The sequence below is a fragment of the Artibeus jamaicensis genome, unplaced genomic scaffold (genome assembly GCF_021234435.1).
Source record: "Artibeus jamaicensis isolate MK-2021 breed Jamaican fruit bat unplaced genomic scaffold, CSHL_Jam_final scaffold_369, whole genome shotgun sequence".
Taxonomy (NCBI): domain Eukaryota; kingdom Metazoa; phylum Chordata; class Mammalia; order Chiroptera; family Phyllostomidae; genus Artibeus; species Artibeus jamaicensis.
Window position 1 is genome coordinate 10,789,710 of NW_026522042.1, and position 24,286 is coordinate 10,813,995.

The following is a 24,286-nucleotide window of genomic DNA, read 5'->3' on the forward strand; positions in this document are numbered from 1 at the left end:
GCGTTTAGCACTCCCACTAAATTTTGTAATTTTGAAGGTATCTATTTGAAATGTGTGATCTGTCTACTAGTTTTTCTTTGTGTTAGTGTAAGAAACAGTTTCAACCTAGTACTTCATTCTCTAACTTTGGGAAGCCAGAAAAGTTGGCTGTTTTGATGGATGACTAAGTTAAAAGCTTATTGTTAGAAAGTTTATAAATGAAGAGTTTGACTTCAGGCATAATAAAAAATAAAAATACACATAGAAACTAATGCCTAACTACAAATGATAAAAATTTGCTGTTAATGATGGAAGACAAAAACACAGATATTTGTTGTATTATCTTTTGCACTTTTAAAAATTTCTCCCACAAAGTAAATTTATATTAATAATAAATCACTTAGCAGCCATTTCATGCATCCCAAGCAAAATGTAAACTTAAAAATCAACTATCAATATTTGCCTTCAACTGAGAACTAGTCATCTAATCCCAGAAATTTTTACATAAGATTAATTGTCTTCTATTTATACTGTATTTACTTTATAGTAAAATCTTCACACTATATATATTTACCAATTAAAATGTAATTTTCCTTTGACTTAGTGCCACTGTAGGAAGAAAGCACAATTAAAAAGCAGTTCCTAATTTCAGAACTAGATATATAGTCAGTTGTATAAAAACCTAATCCAAAGAGTCAAAATCACACTGATCCTTTCGCCTCCCAAATAATAAATGTAACATGTCTACATTTAAATGTAACTTAAGCCGTATCTTAAAAAGGAATGTTTGGTGCCAAGTATACAGTATAGTATTTTACTTTGTGTTTTAAAAATTCTAAAAGAAAGAAATGACTTTGCTTGGAATACTAGGTATTCCCTTTAAGTAAACAACCAACTTTCTTACCTTGCTGCATCTGTGGATGTGTGGTATAACTTGATGGATGGGAGTATGGCATGTATCCTGCAGGGCTTTGTGGGGCGTATGGACTAGGCACTGGGCTATTTTGTTGTGGCATAAATCTGTTCCCAGAGCTTGTCTGTGGTGGCACAAACCGGCTAAAAGCCAAATCCAAATAAATATTAGGAAATAAAATACGTAGGCTATTCCTTGAAATGTCACCATCATAAAATTCTACAAATTCTAATTTATTTAAATTAAAATTTATGCAAACAGAAAAAACTGAAAAAGTCAGATATACAAAAATCATTCACAAATCATAATCTAAGAGTTACACTAAAGAGTTTATAAAAACTGGAGTAATTCATTTATTTCACTTGCAGGAAAGTATCCATCTGTTTAAGTTATATAAAGCCTTGCTGCCCAAGTTCTACTACATAAATTTTCTTACCTCAAACACACTAGTTATATTAACACATTTTTCTGTCTGTATGAAATTAAGTTACTAAAATGACAGATACTTCAATCCCTGAATTAGAGCACTTACGCATATAAGGTAAATGCTCCCATGGGTTACTATTTAAGACTAAAGTAAGCACTTTAACGTCTTAACTACATATAATTCACCATTACCTATACGTATGTACACTCTGTATATTCACAAATATATGAACCACAGAAAACAATAGTTGATCAAATAATAAATATATTACCTGGAGGGGCTATGTGAGATAGTGGTTTGTTGATAATTGGAAGATGCAGGACTACTGTGCATGGAATTCTGAGAAAGTTTGTATTGAGACATCATCATTCCTAAAAAACACAAAGATAGTAAACATTAATTTCTTTTGTTTCCTTTAAATGATTTAAATCAATTGTCCTTTCACAAACATTCAAAAGATCTTTGTTTTTTCTAACCTGTTAATTTTGAAGAGCAAAATGCAGAAACTGTAAAGTTCAACCAATTCAATCAAAATATTCTTTTACTACATAACCAATCTAGAAGCAGATACAGAAATTTAAATTTTTTAAAAAATTTTGCTTGCTTTGTTTAAAGTCCTAACATTTAGACTTATAATTTAAAAGAACTTTGAGAAGTTGCTTTACACCCTGATCAAATACCACTCACTCTTCCTTCTACAATAGGCCGCTGGGTGGTTTTCAATTAAGTGGAATACTTGATTATGTACATCTCTCATCCTCAGGAGCTTTATTTCACAATATACTATTCATTTCATTATGATTCAAAACTAGTTTTCTTTTTTTAAATCATTATTTTTTATTTCAGACCTAGGTTTTTAGAAGTTCTTTATTTAGGGGCCAAAAGTTTAAGCTGCAACCCATCTGAAAGTCTTTTTATGCAAAACAGAATACTCCTATTCTTTCTTCTACAAGAATTCTTTACCAAATATTAAGGGTTAAATAAATATTTGATCAATGAGAGGAAATCTGGGGGTACATTTCAGATTCTCACATTTCTTTTCAAGCTATACACTGTTCCTTCAACTGTTACACAAATGGCATTTTGTTAAATAGGAGATAAGAAAAATTCATTTATTTAGACATTTTAAAATCAAAGATAAAACCTATGATTAACCCTGAACTTTATGATATGCATAGCCAATCTTTTTGGGAACTTCAAGCATCATGTTATATTTCCAAATTTCATTTCCTGCTATTGACATGAGAAATGCCTTTCACCAGAAACATTCAAAGAGAAGCTACATGTTCATTTGCCAAGAATACTACAGAAGGGATTCTAGCTCTCTTACTAGTGGTTGAATGAGATGAGGGCTCAAAATCACCTCGAAGTTACTAGTAATACTAATGTGGTTTCCTCTACATACAGTTTAAATTTCAAATTTTGAACTTTCTATTCCAAATCAAATTCAATACCAAATTATATCTTCCAGAGCTTAATAATATAATTACTATGATTACTGTTAATTAATTTTTTAAAACAGAGATGGCAATAGTCCATAAAATGGGAGATTTAAAAAAAAAAATCCTGATTTAAAAGTCATCACTGGGACAAGCTGGAATTACCAGTTTGAAAGCAACAGTTTTATACATAAAAGAAAGAAATGAAATTCTAATATTTCTTTCTGATTGTCTCAAAATTACAAAGAAGTATAAATAAAATTACTTGTGCAGTATTAAATTTTCTCTGTGTAACTCACATTTACACTTAGAATCACCTTTTACAATTTTAAAGCTATCACACTTGAAAAATGGTTAGAAAAAATTACAATGTGCTATTAAGTTTTAAATGCTAGTTTATGTTTTTACAAAATAGGATGTAAGACAACTGTAATAGAATAACAATAAAAAATATAAAATGAATCTAACAACATTTTGGATTAAATTATATATGTAGTATAGAACACAAAATATGTGACTGAAAGGTAAATTACTCTACTAGAATTTTTAGTACAATTATTCACTACCCAAATTAAATGTTTAAAAATATAAGTTACCAAATGTAGCATAAATAGCCTTGAAGACTTCCTTTATCCAACTGGTTATTCACATTATTCTGTACTACATGCTTCTAACCTATCAGTCTATCTTCCAATCCAACAATCTCCCCATATTGTCTTCCATTCCAACCTTCTTTTAAAACAAGTATAATTCTCGTTTCCCTTTCAAAATTCAGATGTCTCCTATTACTGCAATCTAGCCTATTAGTTCTGGTGAAGATATAGTCTTGCCCTGAATACCTACCTACCTACCTTTGATCTGCTTAAAGGTGAGGTGGGCAGAGGTGATTCTCTGAGTAATGAACAGTAAAATATGCAATTGTTTTAAAAACACGATGTACATACAATCCACAAAATCAACAAAAAAATACTATTAAAAACAAAACAAAACTGGGAGATGGAATGGGGTGCTTCATGGAGGTGCTTCCAATAAATCTGGCAATATTTTTAATACAATTAATCAATGAGCAGTAAATTAAACCTTCAGAAGTTGTTCTCTATTTTAATCTTGAGAGCCTTGCAAAGTACTTAGGCTTGAAAAATTCAGTAAGCTTTAGGCTAAAGAATGCTCCTAACTCAAAGGTGCTCCTATGCCACACAAAAATGCTACCTTTGCTGGTCATCGTATTTTTATGACTTTTATAATATGCATTATGAATAGGCTTATCCTTAATAATAACTTATTATAAGCCCAATTTTCTATTGCTAGGGCAACAGACGCGTTATACCGGTTACTTATTGTATAGCCATAAATGTAGTTACCATCAATAATGAAACTAATATCTGATATATTTATACATGTACTGCATGTTAAAAAGCTCTGCAAATATTCTTACTTGATTAATGAAAACACTTCTTCCATACCAATGATATAATTTTCTAAAGTTAAAAACATTCCTAAAGCTCTTTGATTGAGTAAACAAACACATTCTGAAATATCTAACAAAATACACTTTAAACTTTGTCTGACTTTCAAGAAATTAGGTTGCATATTAAACTGCAAATACAAAAAAAATAAACTGCAAGTATATTAGTATCCATTTAGTTTCCTTCCTGTTCTTGGTTTTGATTCAGGATATCAATGCTGCATTCATAGATAATAGGTTAGCTTGTTAAAGGAGACCCTTCAATTTAATTAATACATGTTAAACAAGTTCTGATATGAACTCATATAAATATTATGCAAAATTCAATTATTGTGAACCTCACCACTTTGTACATATTTGTTCTGCATACTTTTCTCCCTGAAAACGTTAGGACTCCTTGCCAGGACGGCCTGCAACAAGACTGGTATGTCGCCTTCTGGATCATCACTGCCAAGATTATCTTTCAACTCTCTGGCATTAAAAAAATAAATATCAAAAATTAAAATAGTGATTGGTTAATAATTTTCTATTCTACATTAGACAGCAATTCATTAGTGAAATTCAGAAAAGGCTAAGTCAGAAAAACAAGAAGACATAATATAAAAACAAATCATGCAAGTGTGTTTAATACTTCAATGGATTTTCAAAGACGCTATCCTAGAAGAAACAGACTTATGAAAAACAACAGGAGAATTTTTCCAAGAACAACTTTTCCCCCATTTTATTTTAAACACACACATACAAAAAAGCCCAAAACATATTTTATGACATTATAAGCTTATTTAAGAATGGTCACATCAGTGTCAAAGTAGAAAGCAGAGTCTACTCTAAATTATTCAAAATAACAGAAGGGTATAAAAGTGATAATTATGCACAGAAGCTGATATCTGGGCTTAGAATATATTTTCTCCTTTACATCTCAATATGAGAATGTCCTCTGAAATACTAATACCACATTAGTTAAGACCCAGAGGTTATATAATTTACCGTCATATTTTTTTCTCAAAGTCATGAGGAAGAAAAATATCCAAAGAAAGTGGTTAAGAATAGTCACATTTTTTAAAGAGAGAGAGGGGAAGTGAAAGAGAGGGTAAGGAGGGGAGAGAGGTAGGAAGGAGGGGGGAAAGATCCGAGGGGAGGGAGAGAGAAACATTGATCAATTAGTTCCACTTGTTTATGCATCTGCATTCACTGGCTGATTTTTGTATGTGCCCTGATGGGGGATTGAACCTGCGACCTTGGCAGATAAAGACAATGTTCTAACCAACTGAGCTACAAGGCCAGGACCATAGTCACAATTTTCAATAAACCTGAAAGTAAGAAGCAAATTAAATTCATAACTACAGAAGATCAATAATAAAATTAAATACAGGCAGTATTTAAAATTTTACGTACTACATGTCACTGTTAACTCCATAAATATAAGAAAGACTTATAAAAATGGTGTTCAGTGATAAGATTCAATTTTTGAGTGAAACCTTAAAGTAGCTCTCCATAATATAAATCATAACTGTATGATGTACCATTCCATTAATCTCTTAAAATGTTTGATGAAAACTGTTAATCTTGCATGAGCATAACAAATGATGCAATATTTAGACATTATTAAATTTCTGGAGTGACAAAATATTAGTACTACACTTCCTTCTGATTTTCACTAATCCTATCTCAATTTCTCCATCAGCAAATTCACATTCAGGATTCCACCTCAGTCATCAGCATTATAAATGGCCCAAAAGTAAGTACTGCATCTAATGGCAGGGACTTTTCCATTATAATGTGCTTTCCTCATTTCTCTAAATAGTGAATATTTAAATCTAAAAAAAATTAAACGAGAGGAAAACACATGAGTACCACTGTGCAGTGGAATGTAGAGAGACAGGGTGGGAGACTTTTTAAAAAATAATTTAAGACTACTTTGTGCTGTTAAGATACTGTATGTACTGCTTTTGCAGTAAAAAATTAAAAAGTAGACTTATGTGCCAAAAATTATAAATAAACTATATAATTGAAGTTTGTATCTGTAGTAACCTTCCATAGTTAAGTCTTTTGAGCTGTTTTTAAACTTCCGATGAAAAGCCCAAATAAAGCTAGCAGTAGCACCATCCCTGGTGGCTGGGAATTCTGTCCACTCTAACTAAATACTAAAAAAGAGAAAGATACCTCGAAGACCTCTGCACAGATCCGTCATGATGGATGATATCTCAAGATCATTCCAAAACCATTGAAAAACGTCTTCACAGAACATGAGTCAAAACTGTTGTCTCAAAGTACTATGGCCTATTTAATTCTCATTAATATTTCATCACAGGCACAGAATGTTTCATATTCTCACTTGGGTACTGATATATTTTAAAAATAAACCACATATCTAATTTTTTTTGAAATAAAAAGTAAAACCAAGAATACTGATTCTTTTAGTAAGAACAAAACTTTTTACTTTGTTTTAGATTGTACTTACATGTGATCTGTTGATACCTGGTTGAGGCTATGGACAAGCTGTGAAACCAAATTTTCATCCCTACAGGCCAAAAGGCAATTCACCTCTTCTGCTATTCGTGCATTAAAGAGGAGGCTCTTTGTAGTTGTAGCAGGTAAAGGGGATGGAAGAGGCAGCTGGTTCAGGACTATTTGAAATAAAATCAGATTATTAGAAACTGAGTGACTATAATAAGTCTCTTAGTGCTTATATATGTTTTGGAATTAAAAATAAGTTACCAGTATCAACTCTACAAAACTCCCAAATCATCACTCAGATCATAACAGATGATACAACTCTCTGAGAATAAAACTCAGCTCCTTCATATCCATGTTGATTTTCATGTCAAGTTTTTTTTTAAGTATATTTATTTATTTTTAGAGAGAGGGGTCAGGAAGGAGAAAGAGAGGGAGAGAAACATGAATGTGCGGCTGCCTCTCATGTGTCCCCCACTGGGGACCCGGCCTGCAACCCAGGCATGTGCCCTGACTGGGAATCGAACCAGTGACCCCCTGCTTCACAGGCCCGCGCTCAATCCACTGAGCTACACCAGTCAGGGCTCAAGTTTTTATTAATTTAATAAATAAGTAGCCAAAAAGGTAAGGTTAAAACTAACTTCCAAAAATCGAGACATTAATTAGTCTCTTTTATTTTTGCTTATAAGAGTTATCAGAATCACTAGTACCCTCACTTAAATAAATAACAACACCTGACTCTACCAGATAGACAAGTACCATGTTTCTTAATATGCAAACATAAACAGCTCACTTTAGCAGGAAAACATTCATAGATAGGACTCTGGAGGAAGATTATCTAAGGTTTTTTGCTTAAGTTGTAAATTCCTAAATAATTCTCTCCTTTCCTCATTCTATTCTAAACAGCAAACAAAAGAACATATAGTAAATGTTTTATAGTAGTTTAAATTCAACTATTTAATGACTCTTCACAAAATGTAAATTTGATCATTTGCCTAAACTAAAAGTTAAGAAAGTTAACTAAAATGTCTTTGTTTTTGGCTAAATATAAACTCTTAAAATTTTTGTTATTTTGCTACAATGTATGTTACCGCTTTTCTAAAATCATTGTTAACACACAGTGGAATGTAACTTATATAAATTAACCAAACTTACGGTCTGTGAGACTAGCAATCCCCGCAAGAGTAGTGATGGGGACATGGGGCATATCCCCATTCATCCTGAAGTTCTAGAATGGTGTTGCCTATAAAAGTACTTAGTTCAGGTGCCAGCTGTCATTACTTCCCATCTCCCAAACACTGCAATGAAAAAGATACAATTATTTATAATATGTCAAATACATTACTACCAGGGAAAAGCTTCTAAAAAATTTTTTTCTTTTCTTCTATGTTCAATCTTTATAACAATAATAGCCATCATTCATAAACTACTTAGTGTATGTCAGGTACTGCAAAATGCTTTGCATATATTAACTCATTTAGTTCTCACAACAAAGTAAGGTAAGTACTATTCTTTTCTGCCTTTTACTGAGGAAAGTAATTTACAGGGAATTTAAATTAACATGTGGAGCAAAGATCAGAACCAAAGCAATCTGGCCCAAGAATATGTGTTACCAGAAGGCTGTATTAGTAGACAAAGATACTCAATTTTGACAAGCATTATAATTCTCTTCCACATCATAAACACATTAAAATCTAGCTTCAACTTGCCTTTCTACCTTTGTCTCTCATTACTTTCCTACATAAATCATCCTCTCTAATTAAGATGATCAAATGCCTTTGAATCTACCCTGTGTTTCCTTATTGTTATTTCCTAATACATCTCCCTACCCAGATAGCTCATTTATACTTAGTCCAATTTCTATAATTTTTCAAGATCCATAGCAAGTGTCTGCGATTTCATGAAACCCCATACAAATTCAGCTAAAAGCCATCCTACTTTAAATCTATTCTGAACTTAACACATTCACTGCCTAACATTTTTAGTAAATAATTATATATTCCTTTGTAACATTGTTTGAAACACGTTTCATTCTTGCATAATTACTTAATGTTCATGTGCTTATCTTCCTATCACTGTATGATTCTTAATCAATCAATCAATCAATCACATAATCAATATATAATCATATATAGGGCAGAGAAAGACCTGAGTTGCTAACATTTTAACGTTCCTATAAAATGATTTAATTAACTTAGATATTCAGTTTTTATCACGATGTATTGATGTGTGTATTTAGACATTTTATAAAATTCCTGAACATCTTTTCCATTATTATGTTCAAGGTTCCCAAATTTTTATCATCTTAATTTTGATATGTGGCTTTGGAACATTCATCTTTTCATAAACAGTACTTGTAAAAGAACTTTTTTGAAAAATAAAGACATTTTAATAAGTGCATATTTATCAAAATATGCCTTAATTAAATGACTATAAACTAATCAATAAATAGAGGTTCCATGTCACATCAACTAAAACATAGTGCCAAAACAGAAAGCTGAATTGTAATTTTCAGTTTAAATGTTTCCCTTTTTTTGAGGTTGTACTTGCTGTCAGTCACTTCAGAGAGAACCTCTAAGTTTCTGGAGTTATAAACTTCAAAAACAGTGAAATAACACTGCTAACTCCCCTTATACGTTTTATTTGAACTAGAGGTCTACGGGTCCACAGAACCACCATCTAGAAGGCTAGGACCACAGTTCCTTCTAGAGGTAACAACTATCCTGTCTTTTTGGTAATCATTTCTTTTTTTTCCTTTATAATTTTTTTTGAGAGAGAGAGAGAGGGAGGAGGAGGAGCGTCGGGGGCGGGGCCAAGGTGAAGGGGGTCCCTTTATAATTTAATGACCTTTATTTATATGTTCATTTTTTCTAGCAGCTGGTCAAGGAAAAAATACTGCTTTCCTTTGATGAATGACTGAAATAAAATATGCTAGCAGAAGCCCAGAGAAAAGAAATGGGACAGTAAATAGTACAGAAAAGATATCCTTGGTTATCTTGTATTGTCCTTTTGTTTCACTGTGGACTCTCTATAGTTATTGATTGTTTAACCATCACTAAAGAAATTTTTAAAGAAACACTACACATTTAGCAATTGTATTATGCACTAAAAAAACAGAATCAGAATGTAAAACCTGAGAGAGGTCACCAAAATACAGTGAGTTTTTCCTAAGTAAGGCTAATAAGCAAGGTTCAATTTATGCTTAGTAATCAATGAGAAAAATTATTGAAAGAAAATTATGTACAGAACAGCACAAAAGTATCTTGTTACCACACATGACTCATTGCTGTACATGTAAACTGCCATATACAAGCAGATTAAGTAACAAGTGACCATGCTTAATTTTTTAATTGAGATGACTAGAACCCATAGATAACATATGCAAGAAGGTTTATCATGGGCTACCCAACTTTATTCTGTTTTCCAAAATCTCAGGTAATATATAAAGCAAACCCAACCCTAGGCTGGAGATTTTTAGACTAATAACAATTTACATCTAATTAGTTACCACACATGAATGAAAAGATTAATCAACTTAACCATAAGATTGTGCTTTTCTTAGTAACATAACAAAGCATCTTTCAAATACTCTGTTGTCAACTCAAAACTGGGAGGAAGGAAGGGAAGCAACAATGTATGTTTGATTTAAAATGTTTTAAGTATGGACTGAGTAGATGACACAGAACTTTAGATTGCATACTGAGCTACACTGTTTTCATTGGAATGCAAGATTTTGAAGAACAGCAGAAGACTGGTAGAAGGGGATTTATAATTTTCCCTAAAAGTCACAGATTTGGAAAAATATGAGTAAACCGTGGAAATATTACTACCTTATGCTAGAATGTGACCAGGGTCCATCAAAAACCAAAATTCCTAGAATTCTAAAAATGAATATACACATCCCTAATTAATTAGACATGGCATTTCTGGCTCTGTATCAGGCAATGTTTGGTCTACCTGGCTCTGTGAAAGTACAATTTGATGAAACTGCTGAAACTGAAGCTGAAAGTCATTATCTCCGGGGAATAATGTATCCAGAATGAAATGGTAACCAAATGGGAAAGAAGATTATGGAGTGCTTTAGAACTGTCCATTAAGGCAGTGTTTTGCTTAAAATCTGTGAATGGTGATCAATTAGTGGGTTATAAAATAAATTTAGAGGGTTCAGATCAACACTGAGAGTGATGGAAGGAATAGAAAGAAATATAAGGGTACCCTGCACACTACTTTGTGAGTCAAGGTAAAATGTCTTAGTGAGTCATTAAGGCAAAGCAATTTGAAAGTTGCAGATTTAAAGAAATGGAAGAGTGAAGAAAGTAGCCCACTTCTTAAGGGATGAAGAAAATGAAATAAATCACGTAAATCACCTCACATACTATCTGACATAGTAAGTGCTCCAGAAAATTAACAGTGTTACTGCTAACTAAAAAACACATGCTCAAGCTCTGAATGGTGTTAGCTCAGTTGGATTGGGCATCATCCTGCAAACCGAAAGGTTGCCAGTCTGATTCCTGGTCAGGGCACATGTCTGGGTTGTGGGCCAGGTCCCTCCCTAGTTGGATGTTTTTCTCCTTCATTTTTCTCCCCCCACCCTTGCTTCTCTCTAAAAATAAATATAAATAAAATCTTCTTGCATTTTTGTAAGACTTATTATTTTTTTTTAGAGAGAGGGAAAGGGAGAAAGAGAGGGGTAAAAAAACATCAATGTAGGTTGCCTCTCAAGTTGGCCCACAACCCAGGCCTGTGCTCTGACTGGGAATTGAGCTGGCGACCCTTTCTTTGTTCACAGGATGGCACTCAATTCACTGAGCTACACCAGCCAGAACAAATAAAATCTTTTTTAAATGTTTAAACAATACTTAAAAAATAAAATATTTAAATATCTTTTAAAAACACCACACGTTTGAGAGAAGCAGAAGGGAAACACAGGTGAGTCAGGGGGGAAGGGGTCTTTTCAGTACAAATAATCACTACTTCTGAAAGCTCTATTATAATTTTTTATTTGAAATTCCAGTACATTTCACTATTGTATTATAAATACTGATATGTATACTAGTCCTAGATATGCCCATGATTACTTAAATAATAAGTTAGCTGAAATAAGTACCAGCAGTAAAAGGCAGAAAAAAATCTAACTTGTAAATCAAATACGCACAAATGTGGAAGAAATCATTTATAGACTAATTTTAGAATGGCTTGATGGTTAATTGAATAATGGTTAATTAGTGGGAGATAGTATACCAATTATAATGAGTCTGAAAGGAACTTGTAAGTACCTGCCAAGATTTTTAAAGACCCTAGCTCTTTGTTCACTTAATTTCACTTCAAATTTTATGATTCCTTTAGGCAAACAAAAGAAATGCATATAAAACAGTATTGATAGAACTTACAATATTCAAACCGGGATGTATTTGGACTAAAAGGCACTTTCATAATCTAATGGTAGATAAACTTTCCTAGACAGCCACTTTGTATTCTATAACCAAAAAATGTGTATAGTCTTAACAACTTTACTTTTTTTATTAATGAAAGACTGGTAAAAATAATAACTAAAATTTACTGAGCACCTCCAATGTAATAAAAATCAGTTAAACACTTTAGATGTGCTTTCATTTAATCTTTATGTGACACCAAGGTACTAATAATGCAGTTTTATTTATGAGGAAACTGACATACAGGCAGAATAAATAACTTTACTAAGGTCTTACATGCACCTAGAACAGGAGTCAAATACAGGCTGTTTGGCACATGGACACTTTATGTAACACCTACAATAGTACTAGCTTACCATTATTGGTATAATAAATGTTACATCCATGAATGATTACTATGCAACAACTACAAATCACATTTTACAATCGATATAGATGAGAGGAAAGGAGGTAGTCACAATATATAGTCAAGGAAGAAAGAGAACAGCCTATCTGGATTTGAACACAAGCACCTTTACTTACTGTGTAACCTTGGAAAAGTTACTGAATCCCTCTGCACCTATTTCCTCATCTGATACTATGTTGTAAGGATGAAATGAATTAATACATGTAAAGTAATTAAAACTGAGCTGGGCATATAGTAAGATTCAATAAATGTGAGCTGATATTTATTATACATTTTCTGCATCTTGCTCGAACAAGATAACAACCTATGTTATCTCAGAAATAGTTCATATATGCAGATATATCTAATTCTTTTTCTAATATTACTTTACAGCTTTAATGAAACATCAAATCTTGGTTCAAATTTCCATGGTACCTCAAGTACTCTTCAACTTTCTTCTTGACCTGGACTACACAGCAGTAAGCGAAACTCCTGAAGAAAATCAATCTTGAATAAGTAAATACTCTGATATGTTTATATCATGTTCATAACTTCTTAAAATTGACATGGTATTTTAATAAGTAATTCTGGTCAAGAACAAACCCTTTATTTCTCCCAAGTATATCAATGATGAAGTAAGTGTACAATAAATGTAAGGTGTCAATTTGGTAACTTTTCCCATAACAACTATTCAGTCAGCCTTAATTTAATAATTGGAATTCCTTTAAAATTCTACCATGTGCTTTCCTCCAGAAAAAAAATCTGCTTTATTTTTTTTAATTTAACTAAAGCATTTTCCTTTCACCTCATAGTGAAAATAGTTTTTAAATGTGTTAAGTTTATCCAATCCTGTACAGGTATTCCTTGATTATAAATGTTATCCAGAAGAACACACTATGTTTCTATAGTATTTAGCCCTTTAGGATGATGCATTTAATATTTATTTTGTGTCAATGTGTCAGATATTATGCTAGGAAAGCAAAGTGCAGTGGTTAAGATGGAAATAGTTTCTACCCTTTGAAGTTTGAGTTTGGCCATGGAAATATAAAGAGGGTAAATCTCCCAGGGAGGATAAAAGGAAAAGAATCATTGACTTAAAACCCTGACCAATTTTACTGTAACTACATATTTAAATCCCTTCATGATCCGCATCAAATTTATTTTTTAAATGCCAAAGATTCTTAAAATTCATGAAAAAACACAGATTTACTGCTAACTAAAAGAATATCAATGTATAAAGTTCAAGTCCAATTTTTATTTAAAATTATTTTCAAATGTATTTATATCATTCATACAAATGTTCTAACAAGACAGAAGGTTCTTTAAGAATATATGTTCAAGCCGGTAAGAATGGTTGAGAGAAGGTAATCTGGGATTTAGGGAAATTCTCATTTTTGTTCTTTGGAATTTTAAAAACCTATTGAATATTAATTTATAATTCATAAAAGTGATCATATAAACTGTATAAAAGTAAAAAGCATTAAATGAGTCTAACAGTCGCTGCTTTTGTACATAAATTTCTCAGGGATAGTCAAATATTTATCTATGAAACCTATATTAAGAATCTACTGTATGTAGGTACTGTGCTAGATACTAATAAAGACTAGCAGATACGCAGGGTGAATTTATAAACACTTCTGCCAGAGTGAATTTATAAACACTTAAGGCCAGAAAGATGAACTGGAGCCCACAAAAGAATTTGTTAGGAAATGGTGATCTTTTGTTCCATATATAAGTGATAAAGTTTGATATAAGTGAACTTAAACTTTCAGTAAGATTAGTAAGTGACAAGGAGAAGGGGGCAGTAAAGAGAATGGAGGCAGAAAGTTGTTGGAAGAATAATGAAGTATTGACACGTAACTGTAGCTCGATTATGGACTCATTCAGGTGAAAAGGCCAATGTATCGTCTAGTTGGAGAGGTCTGAAATGGGAAGTCAGATGTTCTGGAACTGACAAAAGAACCACAGCTATAGATATGAAAATGGTCCAATGAGGATTAATGATGGTTAAATTATAATAGATGAGATGAGACATGGTTATAAAGGAATTCTTTTTTAGCATTTCTTCTGTACCAAACATTAACCCATCCTTTCCTTATCATACCAAACTAAGAGAGTTGTGAAGATTATCTCTACCTCACAGGTGCAAAAATGAAGGGTCAGAGTCTAAATGTTTTGCCAATTACTACACAGATAGCACTTGGCAGAGCTGGGATTTGACCTCGGGCATTTCTAAAATCTTCCATTCTCATATATATCTATCTAAAGGACATAAAACCAGGAAATATCTATATTGCTATGACAAAATGATAAACCAGTAAAAGGTAAAAGAAACTGTTCCTCAGATAAACTAAATGTTCAAGGTCTCATAGCTAGTGATTGACCTATTCAAGACTAGAATACAAATATTGGATTTGTAGGTCAGTATTCTCACACTATGTTGTTATCTTGTATGATTGTAACATTTTGAATAAACTGAAACTGTATATACATGGACTATTTATCTAATTAACACTTTTTTTCTTTGGTAATGTTATTCTGGGGGGGAAGAGATGGAGGGTATACAACTGATATATTTTTTATTATCTCAGCTTGTATTATATTTAATACTATAAACTGCCTCAAATTTGGTGGGGAAATAGAATATTCATTCTAAGAGGCTAGATCAGAAACTATGTTGTACTATTTAAATATCATTTTAAATAGGAAACAGTGACTCTAGAAACTGGAGCCTCTCCAACAAATTCCTTTCACTTTAGTCAAGCTATCTTCAGACTCCTTTTTGCTGCCTACTATTCAACAGCAAATTCTCTTTAGGACACTTCAAAAAGATCTTCCTCAAAATCCTAGCTCAAAAGCAAAGAGTTGCCAATCAACTGCACTGTGAAAACTCTCATTTCTTTAAAACATCTCTGTTTTTCTATAGTTGTAAATTATTTCCATTAAATAAGAAAAATGCAAAAGAGAACAAGGCTTTGAGCAGAGGTGTTCAACATTTTGGTGTCTCTGGGCCACATTGGAAGAAGAATTGCTGTCTTGGGCCACACATTAAATACACAAACACTCACGAAAACCGATGAGCAGAAAAAAGGTTTTAAGTAAATTTACAGTTTTGTGTTGAGCTGCATTCCTAGCCATCCTGGACTGCAGGTTGGACAAAAACTCTCTTTGGACATATGCTTTGCTTTTTGGAGCCCTGACCTCCCTGTTGGATATCAATGTGTGATTGCTGTGTGTGTGTTCCAAAAATGTGGCTATACCATATTATATAATATGTAACAGAAGGCCACAGTTGCATTATTGAGTAATATTATGAAGAGAAAAGCCAGCAATAAGTAAATGAAGCGTAGATTTAGGCTGCCTCAAAAGCAGTTAACAGAATATGTGTATGTTCATTAAGAAATAAAACAATTAATAAAATGTTTATTGTATAATCAGCTTTCTTCTTACCAATTTATATATATGTGTATGTATGTATTTGCTCATTTATAATTTCAGATAGAGAGGAAAGGTGGGAGGGAAGAAGAGAGAGACCAATTTGTCATTCCACTTATTTGCATATTCACCGGTTAATTCTTGTATGTGTCCTGACTGGGAATCGAACCTGCAACCTTGGAGTATCAGGGTGATGCTCTAACCAACTGAGCTACCTGGCTGGGGCTAATCAGTTTCTTTCACATGCATGCATTTCTATACAAAGTAACCTTAATAAAACTTCTCATCATTTGAAAAGTTCCCAGCTGATTACTAGTGCAAATGACTTGCAAAGGCCTGCAGAGTAGCTACATGATGTCTAATCAAACAAAATATGGAAACATACGTGCTGCATCAGGAAGAAAAAATTCCTGAGCCTTAGAATTTGATTAAAATCTTTTTTATAGCAAGACCATGGAAGACATTTCCAGGTGTTGATATGGATTATTTGGGTTCCTACTAAACTCCCCCCACACCAAAAATGATCTCACCTTTCCACTGCAAAAGAAAGGGCCCATCTCCAGGCCCTAATAAAGTTGGGACTGTATCTTATATCATTATAAGATACAGTCCCAATATACTATTTCTCATGTAATGGTATTAGAAATGAAAAATCAGTGAAGATTTTATTTCTTTCCACTGTGAAGGGTTAGGTCTTAAAGAACAATAACATATAGAGTCTCGACTTTTGACCATAACATACTTGATGATACATCCCAATTCAATCTGATTTAATTCAATCTGAGATATAAAACACTTATGTAAAATTACTGAATAGTCCACAAGAGGGCACACTTTCAATTGCTGTAAAAATTTTAAATTCACATTTTTATACTGGTCTATCAAAGTTTGGACAGATTCTTCTCAATTGATTATTCAACACCATTAGAAAGCAACAGATCCTGAAGTCTGTCATTTTTTTTGTTTAAACACAGGGAAATTTATTTTGGACACATATAAAATATAAGGAAAGCTTGGATACACCAAGATTTCTACATTAATACTAAATGACAAAAGTACATAACAGTCTTATCAGCCAGCTTGGTTCTGTTAGCTATTTGAAATCTGGCTTCCCTAACAATCCTTCAAAGAAACTGGCTTCTTTTTTCTTGATCCTCATTATGTGACACTGCCCCTAGAAACAATGAATTCTTCAAGACAATTTAGTAGAACAAAGAGAGTAAGTTTCAGATACAATAGAAATTTTACCAGTTCAACAGGTTAAGGTCATAATTAAAGCATCTAAAAGGCAACTGAGAAAGAGTACACACAGAAGACATGCAAAAAATCAAGATCACTTATGCATAATCTGCATGATCAATTCCTTTTCTGGTGTACTTCCCCCAAAATATCGTTTTAGCACCTCTCATCTCTCTCCAGCATCATCAATTTTACCTCTTACTGAATCATTACAATCAGCATATACACATCTACATGCTGATAACTCCCCCTACTCCCATAAAAACCAAAACTCTGCCAAAAACCTTACCTTGACCCCCTTATCCCTCTCCAATTACTTAATTTTTCTGCTTCCTATAACAGCAAAATTTCTTCAGTTTCTATATTCACCTCTAATTCTACCTTCTTTGAAACTACACTGTATGTGTTTTTATTCTCATCATTCCACCAGATGTATTGCCATGGTTAGAAATGGCATCTACACTGTTAAGTGTCAATGCGCAAGCCTCAGATCTCATCTGATTTGACCTAGCACTCAGCACAGTTGATCACTTTCTACTGTTTGAACAAATCTTTGTTTTCTAGAACCACACATTCTCCTAGTTTTTCCTCACACAATATTGGCCATTCCTGAATCCTATTTTGGATCTTTCTCATCCTCCTGTCCTCATCTGTTGTTGATCTCATTCAATTACATGATTTTACAATAGAGCCTCTGTGATGATGACTCCAAATTGACATTTTCCAGTACACTAGAGTCATATACCCAACTGACTGCTGGAACATCTATCTTTGCTTTGATATCCCAGTAAGTACAGCTCTATAACAGAAGTTGGCAAACTTCCTGTTGACTTTTGAAAGTATGGTTTATGTGCTTTAGATAAAAGTCCTGTACTAGATATGTATCGCACAAATATTTTATCCCAGTCTTTTATTGTCTTTTCATTTTCTTAGCAGTATCTGAGGTCCAGTATCAGTCTGTGCAATAGTGGTGGGGGGGGGGGTAAAAACTTCCTGGTGTGATGAAAATGTTCTATATCATGATGGGGTTATGAGGTCTGTCCAGAAAAAGTCCAACCACTGTTAATATAATGAAAATGGTTTGCACAACACTGATGTAACCTGGCAGCCAAGGAGAGTGGACTGGTATGTATATGCATGAACAGTAACTTCAACGTACTAGTCAGTGGGAGCAGTAGACACTGTTGGGTGAGCATGTGCACTGTGTGGCCATCACATTCAAAATGATGGAGCGAGTGGAACAATGAAACTGCATCAAATTTTGCATTAAACTTGAGTATTCCTCCATGGAAACTATTCCAATGATTCAGAAAGCAGCTGCTGAGGGCAAATGGTGATCCACAGCTTTATCATGATATGGCACCTGCTCAGGCATCATGTCTCCGGCACAGTTTTTTGGTGAAACATCCAATCTCCCAGGTGACTCAGCCCCGCCTACAACCCATTTTGGTGCCCTGTGACTTCTGGCTGTTCCGGAAACTAAAATCACTACTGAAAGGGAAGAGATTTCAGACTGTCAATGATTCAGGAAAATATGACAGGGCAGCTGATGGTGATTTGGAAAACTGCGTGAGGTCCCAAGATGCCTACACTGAAGGAGACTGAGGCATCATTGTCCTATGTACAATGTTTCTTGTATTTTGTATCTTCTTCAATAAATGTTTCTAATTTTCCTATTATGCGGCTGGATACTTTCTAGGCAGACCTCATGTTAATCAACATAAGCATACACATATCCCAAAATTGCAAAGCTAAGACCTCTGTTTTTCAGTATATGTTAATACTACAAAACTCCAAAAAAAAAAACCCAAACCAAAAACAACCCCCCCCTCCAAAAAAAAAAATCTGTGAAAGTGGCTGGAGAATGAGTGGAAGCACAGGCGAAATAACAATGACAGCAAGTTGATTACTGTTGAAGCTAGGTAGGTAATGGGCATTAGGAATTCACTATACTCCTTTATTGACTTTGCATGTACTTGACTAAAACTTTTCATAATACAAGAGTTTTTAAAAAAAATAAGGAAACTTTTCTGTGGGGTGCAAAACATTATCTCATACTAAAGTCAGCATTAATTAAAAGCCTTTCTTTTTTCAGATCTATTCCCTCTAAACCAGGAGTGTCAAACTCATTTTCACTGGGGGCCACATCAGCCTCATGGTTGCCTTCAAAGGGCCGAATGTAATTTCAACTCCTTAACAGTTAAGGAGTAGTTACATTCATACAGCCCTAAAATTATTTTAGCCAGTTGAAGGCAACCAGAGGCTGATGTGGCCCCTGGTGAAAATGAGTTTGACACTCCTGCTTTAAACCATATACTAATGGGCTGAATGTCCCATCACTGTCCCCACAAATTCATATGTTGAAACCTGATCATCAATGTGATGGTATTTGGAGGTGGGGTCTTTGGCAGATGACTAGGTCATGAGAGTGGAGCCCGCATGAATGGGATTAAAGCCCTCATAAAAGAGACTCCAGAGAGCTCCCTTGCCTCTTTCACAATATGAAGACACAGTAAAATGTCAATCTACAAACCAGGAAGGGGATTCTCAAAGACACTAAATCTGCTGGCACCCTTATCTACTTCCCAGCCTGCTGAACAGTGAGGAATAAATTTCTGTTGTTTATAAAGCCAACCAGTCTATTGTATTCTGTTATAGCAGCCTAAATGGACTAAGATACCATGTTTTCCTCAGGCTCTAGTTCTGTAATTGGTTGAAAAACCCACAAAAGAATGCAACAGAACCAAATATCACCATTAAATAATATGAATGATGAATGTGAAAAAAAGAAAAAAAGTGGGACAGCTTTTCAGGGAAGATACACTTTTTTAAAAGTCAATTTAAACCAATAACAAACAGCTCCTTACTAAGAGCTCCATTTCAAAATTATTTTAGGTAGTTCAACTTACAGGGGAAGAAATAATAAACAAAGAAAAGTGATTTCTGATTCACACTGTGTATAGTAACCTTTTTATGATTTATAATGGACCCTGCCCCTACCACTATGCCATTTTATAGGACATAAGTATATAAATTAAGGATGATATAAGTTAGGATGTATACTTTTCTAAATTAATAAGCTCATGTTCAATGAACTAATCATAAAGTACAGGTTTCAAAACATCAAATGCCGTATCTTTTCTGTATATAGAATGAAAAAAGTCTGTCATTATCAGTCCATCTTTGATCAGAACACACAGATTTTTAAATTTAAATAGGGTTTCTGATGAAACTATACGATCAGAGTTACACAAAAGTAAACTTTCTATGAAACACATATTTTTGAAAAAGAAAATATAATAGTAACTACAGCCTGAGGTAGATTATAGAAAATACAGATGAAATGACTTTGTGTGCTACAAGAGATCTCCAAAATAATGCTATTAAACAGCAAAAGGACTTGAACAAACTCTTTAATTAAATCTTAGGTTCCCAAAACAGTGTTTTTACTGTTATCTTTATTTTGTTTCTTGGTTTAGAAAATCTTGGGATATTAACTAGCGATTTTCTGTGACCGGTATATATAATGTCTGACTCATTTTAAAAGTACCTAAAATAAGTGATTAAAAATAGAAACTTTATCTCATGTTACAGGGGACTTTTATTGTTGTTTAAGACATCTAAGTACAATGGGAGGGTGGGATTTTGCAGAAAACAGGGATGTAAAAAGAAAGATTTCTCAAATAATTTTTAATACAATTATTATATATAAACACAAACAAAATTAGACTTAAGATGGATATTAAACACTTTTGATTTGAATCAGAATACTGAATTGTCTAGACCTGAAGAAGTAGGTTAGCTTCTCATTATCAGTACCTGGTAATAAGTATGCTTATCACTGGCAGATGAAATTTGTAAACGACTAATTTCCTTTTTTTGCTTATCTATCTGATTTTTAAAAGTCAATTTTTATATACTCTATTATACACTTAGCACCCGACACCTAGAATAGGACCTGACAGATACAGTGTTGAGTAGCGGTTTAAAAAAAAAAGCTCCAAAAAACAAAAAAAACAATCCAGACAGGGTAATATCCTCATGGAGCTTAGAGTCAGCAGGAGAGATATTATGAATAATCACCATGTGACATGATTACACATTATGATGCATTTCATAAGAACAATAATAAGTAATGCTACTTAACACCTAATATATGTCTGGAATTGTTCTAAGGAATTTACAAGTTAAATCTCATATTTATTTATATTTTGTTCCTTTAATTCATATTTATACATGAATTCATTTAATCCTTATTCTATTTTACTATTATCTTCATTTTAATATAAAAACTGAGGAAAATAAAGGTTCTGATTCCAACATTCTGAATGCTTGCTCTCAACATTCTGAATGCTTTCTCTTTTCTAAATGAAAAGAATAGGGCATTTGGGGGGAAGAAGGGATGATAACTAAGAAAATCTCATGAATAAGAGTTAGGCAAAAGGGAAGAAAGGGGATGGGAGTAGCATTTCAAGTCCCTAAAGAAGAACACAGCCTAACACAAAGTAAAAATTGTTTATGTGACTGGTACATAATAATGGACTGATACAAGATTAGGGAGAAAAGGTACATATACAAATTAGACTATATTTAGTTTGGCAGGCCAGGTCAAGAGGCCATTTACATACATATTTTAGTTACTGAACAGAGCCAACTAGAGTTATTTAATTTTGAATCTATCTTTCCCTTTTCACAAAGACTGTATATAGTCTTTAAATTCACCATGTTTACAGACTTAGGCATAGTTTTAAAACACTAGAAGAAGCCTTTCCAGCAGCGATTACCTTCCCATGACCACATGCCTCTTGCTAAGGACCTCCTTTACCCCTCTCCAACAGAAAACCCGAAAAGCGCCTGGGGCAGGGCCCCAACTCCTACTTCATGGATGAGAAATGCCTAGGATGCTATAAAATCACCACCAGCTTTAGCCATGCACCAACAATAGTTTTGTGTCTTGGCTGCTCCAGTGTCCTCTGTCAGCCTACAGCAGGAAAACCAAGACTTACAGAAGAATGCCCCTTCAGAAGAAAGCAGCACCAAAAGCATCTTGAATCAAGACGAGTGGGGAATCATCTCAATAAACAAATTTTGGGTTAAAAAAATACTAGAAGGAACAATGGTTTTACATAAATAAAGTATAAAATTAACTGGCTCCGAATGAACTTTAAAAAATTAACCTAAGAGCCCTGGCTGGGTAGCTCAGGGTTCATTCCCTGGTCAGGGCACACAGAAGAATAAATCAATGAATGCATAATAAGTGGAATAACAAATTGATTTTCTTTCTCTTTCTCACTCTCTATTTTTAAATAAATAAAAAATTTAAAAAATCCTAAATCTAAATAAGAAAAAAATACACGCAGTTATTTATGAAATGAAAACTTAGGTTTGTGCAAAACTTTGCACATAATGTTCATAGCAGTTTTATTGGTAATAGCCTCAACTGGGGAAAAAAACCCCAAATGTCCTTCAATGTGCGAATGGTTCAGTAACTGTGGTAGATCTATATACCTTGGAATACTACTCGACAATACAGAGAAACAAACAATTGGCACATATAACAACTTTGGACAGATCTCAAGAAAATTATAGTGAAAAATGCCAATCTCAAAAGGCTACATATTGTTTGATTCCATTTAGATAACATTTTTCTTAAAATACCAACATTATAGAGATGAAGGGCAGATCAGTGGTTTCCAGGGGTTAGAGATGAGGAGTGCAGGTATGTGCTATGAAGTTATAGTAGAAGGGAACAGTGCTTGTGTTGATAATAACAGTTCTGTTTGTTGAGTGTGGTTATACACAGCGACATGCATGATAAAACTTTATAGAAACACATACACAGAATACACTAAATCTAAATAAATTCTTGGACTGTACAAATGTCAATATCCTGTTTTTGAAATGGTAAAATTATATATAATATTCCAAATTTTTTGGACTATAAGACACACCAGACCATAAGAGGCACCTAGGTTTTAGAGGAGAAAAATAGGAAAAAAATTGAAGCAAAAATGTAAAATATTTAATAACATTAATAACATAGCCCCCCCCCACAGTGAGCCAGGTAAGCTACATTTGGACTATAAGATGTACCCCTACTTCCTCCCAAATGGGGGGAGGGGGGCATCTTATAGTCCGAAAAAATACAGTGACCTTTGCAGGACGGTAGGTTAAGGGTGTACCTGATATCCTCATAATGTTTTTAACTTTCTATGAATCTACTTTTTATTTAAAATTTAAAAAACAGTTACAGTCTGTGTGTCCTATACAGTCTATATAGTACCTAGTTCATTCGCATTACAGGCTTTTATTATTAAACAAATTTAAAGGTTCAAACTAGCTGATTTAGAAATTACACAGCAATTTATAGGAAGACTTTTCTTAAATTTTAATTTTTTAAAAGTTATTATGTTTTTAAGAGTTTTTTCTGAAGGATTTAAGTTTTCAAATATTCTTAGGTTGAGGAGATAATTTCAAACTTAGCAAAAAAAAACTATAAAGTTATGCAAAATTGCCATACAAGTACAGAAAAATGCCATAACTTTTTCTATATTCACCAATTTTTTTTTTAGGTTTTGCCCCATTTGCTCTAACATTCACATTCACATTATCTCCCTCCTCCCTACCCAATTGTGTGTTCATAGTTCCTCACCCAGAACTCTATGAGAGCAAGTGGAGATATCATAGTCCATTCCTGTAAATTCTCCCAAGAACAGTAACATTCTCTAAAATAACCACAGTACGATGAACAAAATCAGGAAATTTAACATTTAAAAAATACCAGCAAGTTCTAATCCCTGATCCCTATTTTGTTACTTTTTGGAATAATGTCCTTTTATGGTTATTATTTTGTCCTGGTTCAGTAACCAATCAAGGACTACATATTGCATTTAGTTATCATGCCTCTCTAGTTTTTTTGGATATGGAATACTTCCTTTGATTTTCTACTGATTTTGATATCTTTTAAGAGTATAGGCAAACTTCTATAAAATCCATCAATTTGGGTTTATCAGATGTTATTAGATTCAGGTGACAGATTTTTGGTAGAAATACTACAGAGGTAAATGTTGTATCTTTCTCAGTGTATTATATCAGGAAGTATCTGATATTAGTTTTTA

At 33.3% G+C, this 24,286-nt stretch overlaps 1 protein-coding gene and 1 pseudogene across 5 annotated transcripts in view; one reads left to right on the forward strand and one right to left on the reverse strand.

Moving 5' to 3' along the window:
• The window catches only part of NIPBL (NIPBL cohesin loading factor), a 204,388-nt gene that overhangs the window by 110,816 nt on the left and 69,286 nt on the right, over positions 1–24,286 (reverse strand). For all 5 annotated transcript variants that reach the window (XM_037128962.2, XM_053657314.1, XM_053657315.1 and 2 more), the window contains 5 exons: positions 7,833–7,975; positions 6,685–6,850; positions 4,567–4,694; positions 1,591–1,690; positions 884–1,035 (listed from right to left, as the gene is read on the reverse strand). In XM_037128962.2, the coding sequence (XP_036984857.2) occupies positions 884–1,035; positions 1,591–1,690; positions 4,567–4,694; positions 6,685–6,850; positions 7,833–7,896 (610 nt within the window). In that variant the 5' untranslated portion in view covers positions 7,897–7,975. The remainder of the gene's footprint in view (positions 1–883; positions 1,036–1,590; positions 1,691–4,566; positions 4,695–6,684; positions 6,851–7,832; positions 7,976–24,286) is intronic.
• Positions 21,961–22,265, forward strand: LOC119036966 (40S ribosomal protein S27-like; annotated as a pseudogene).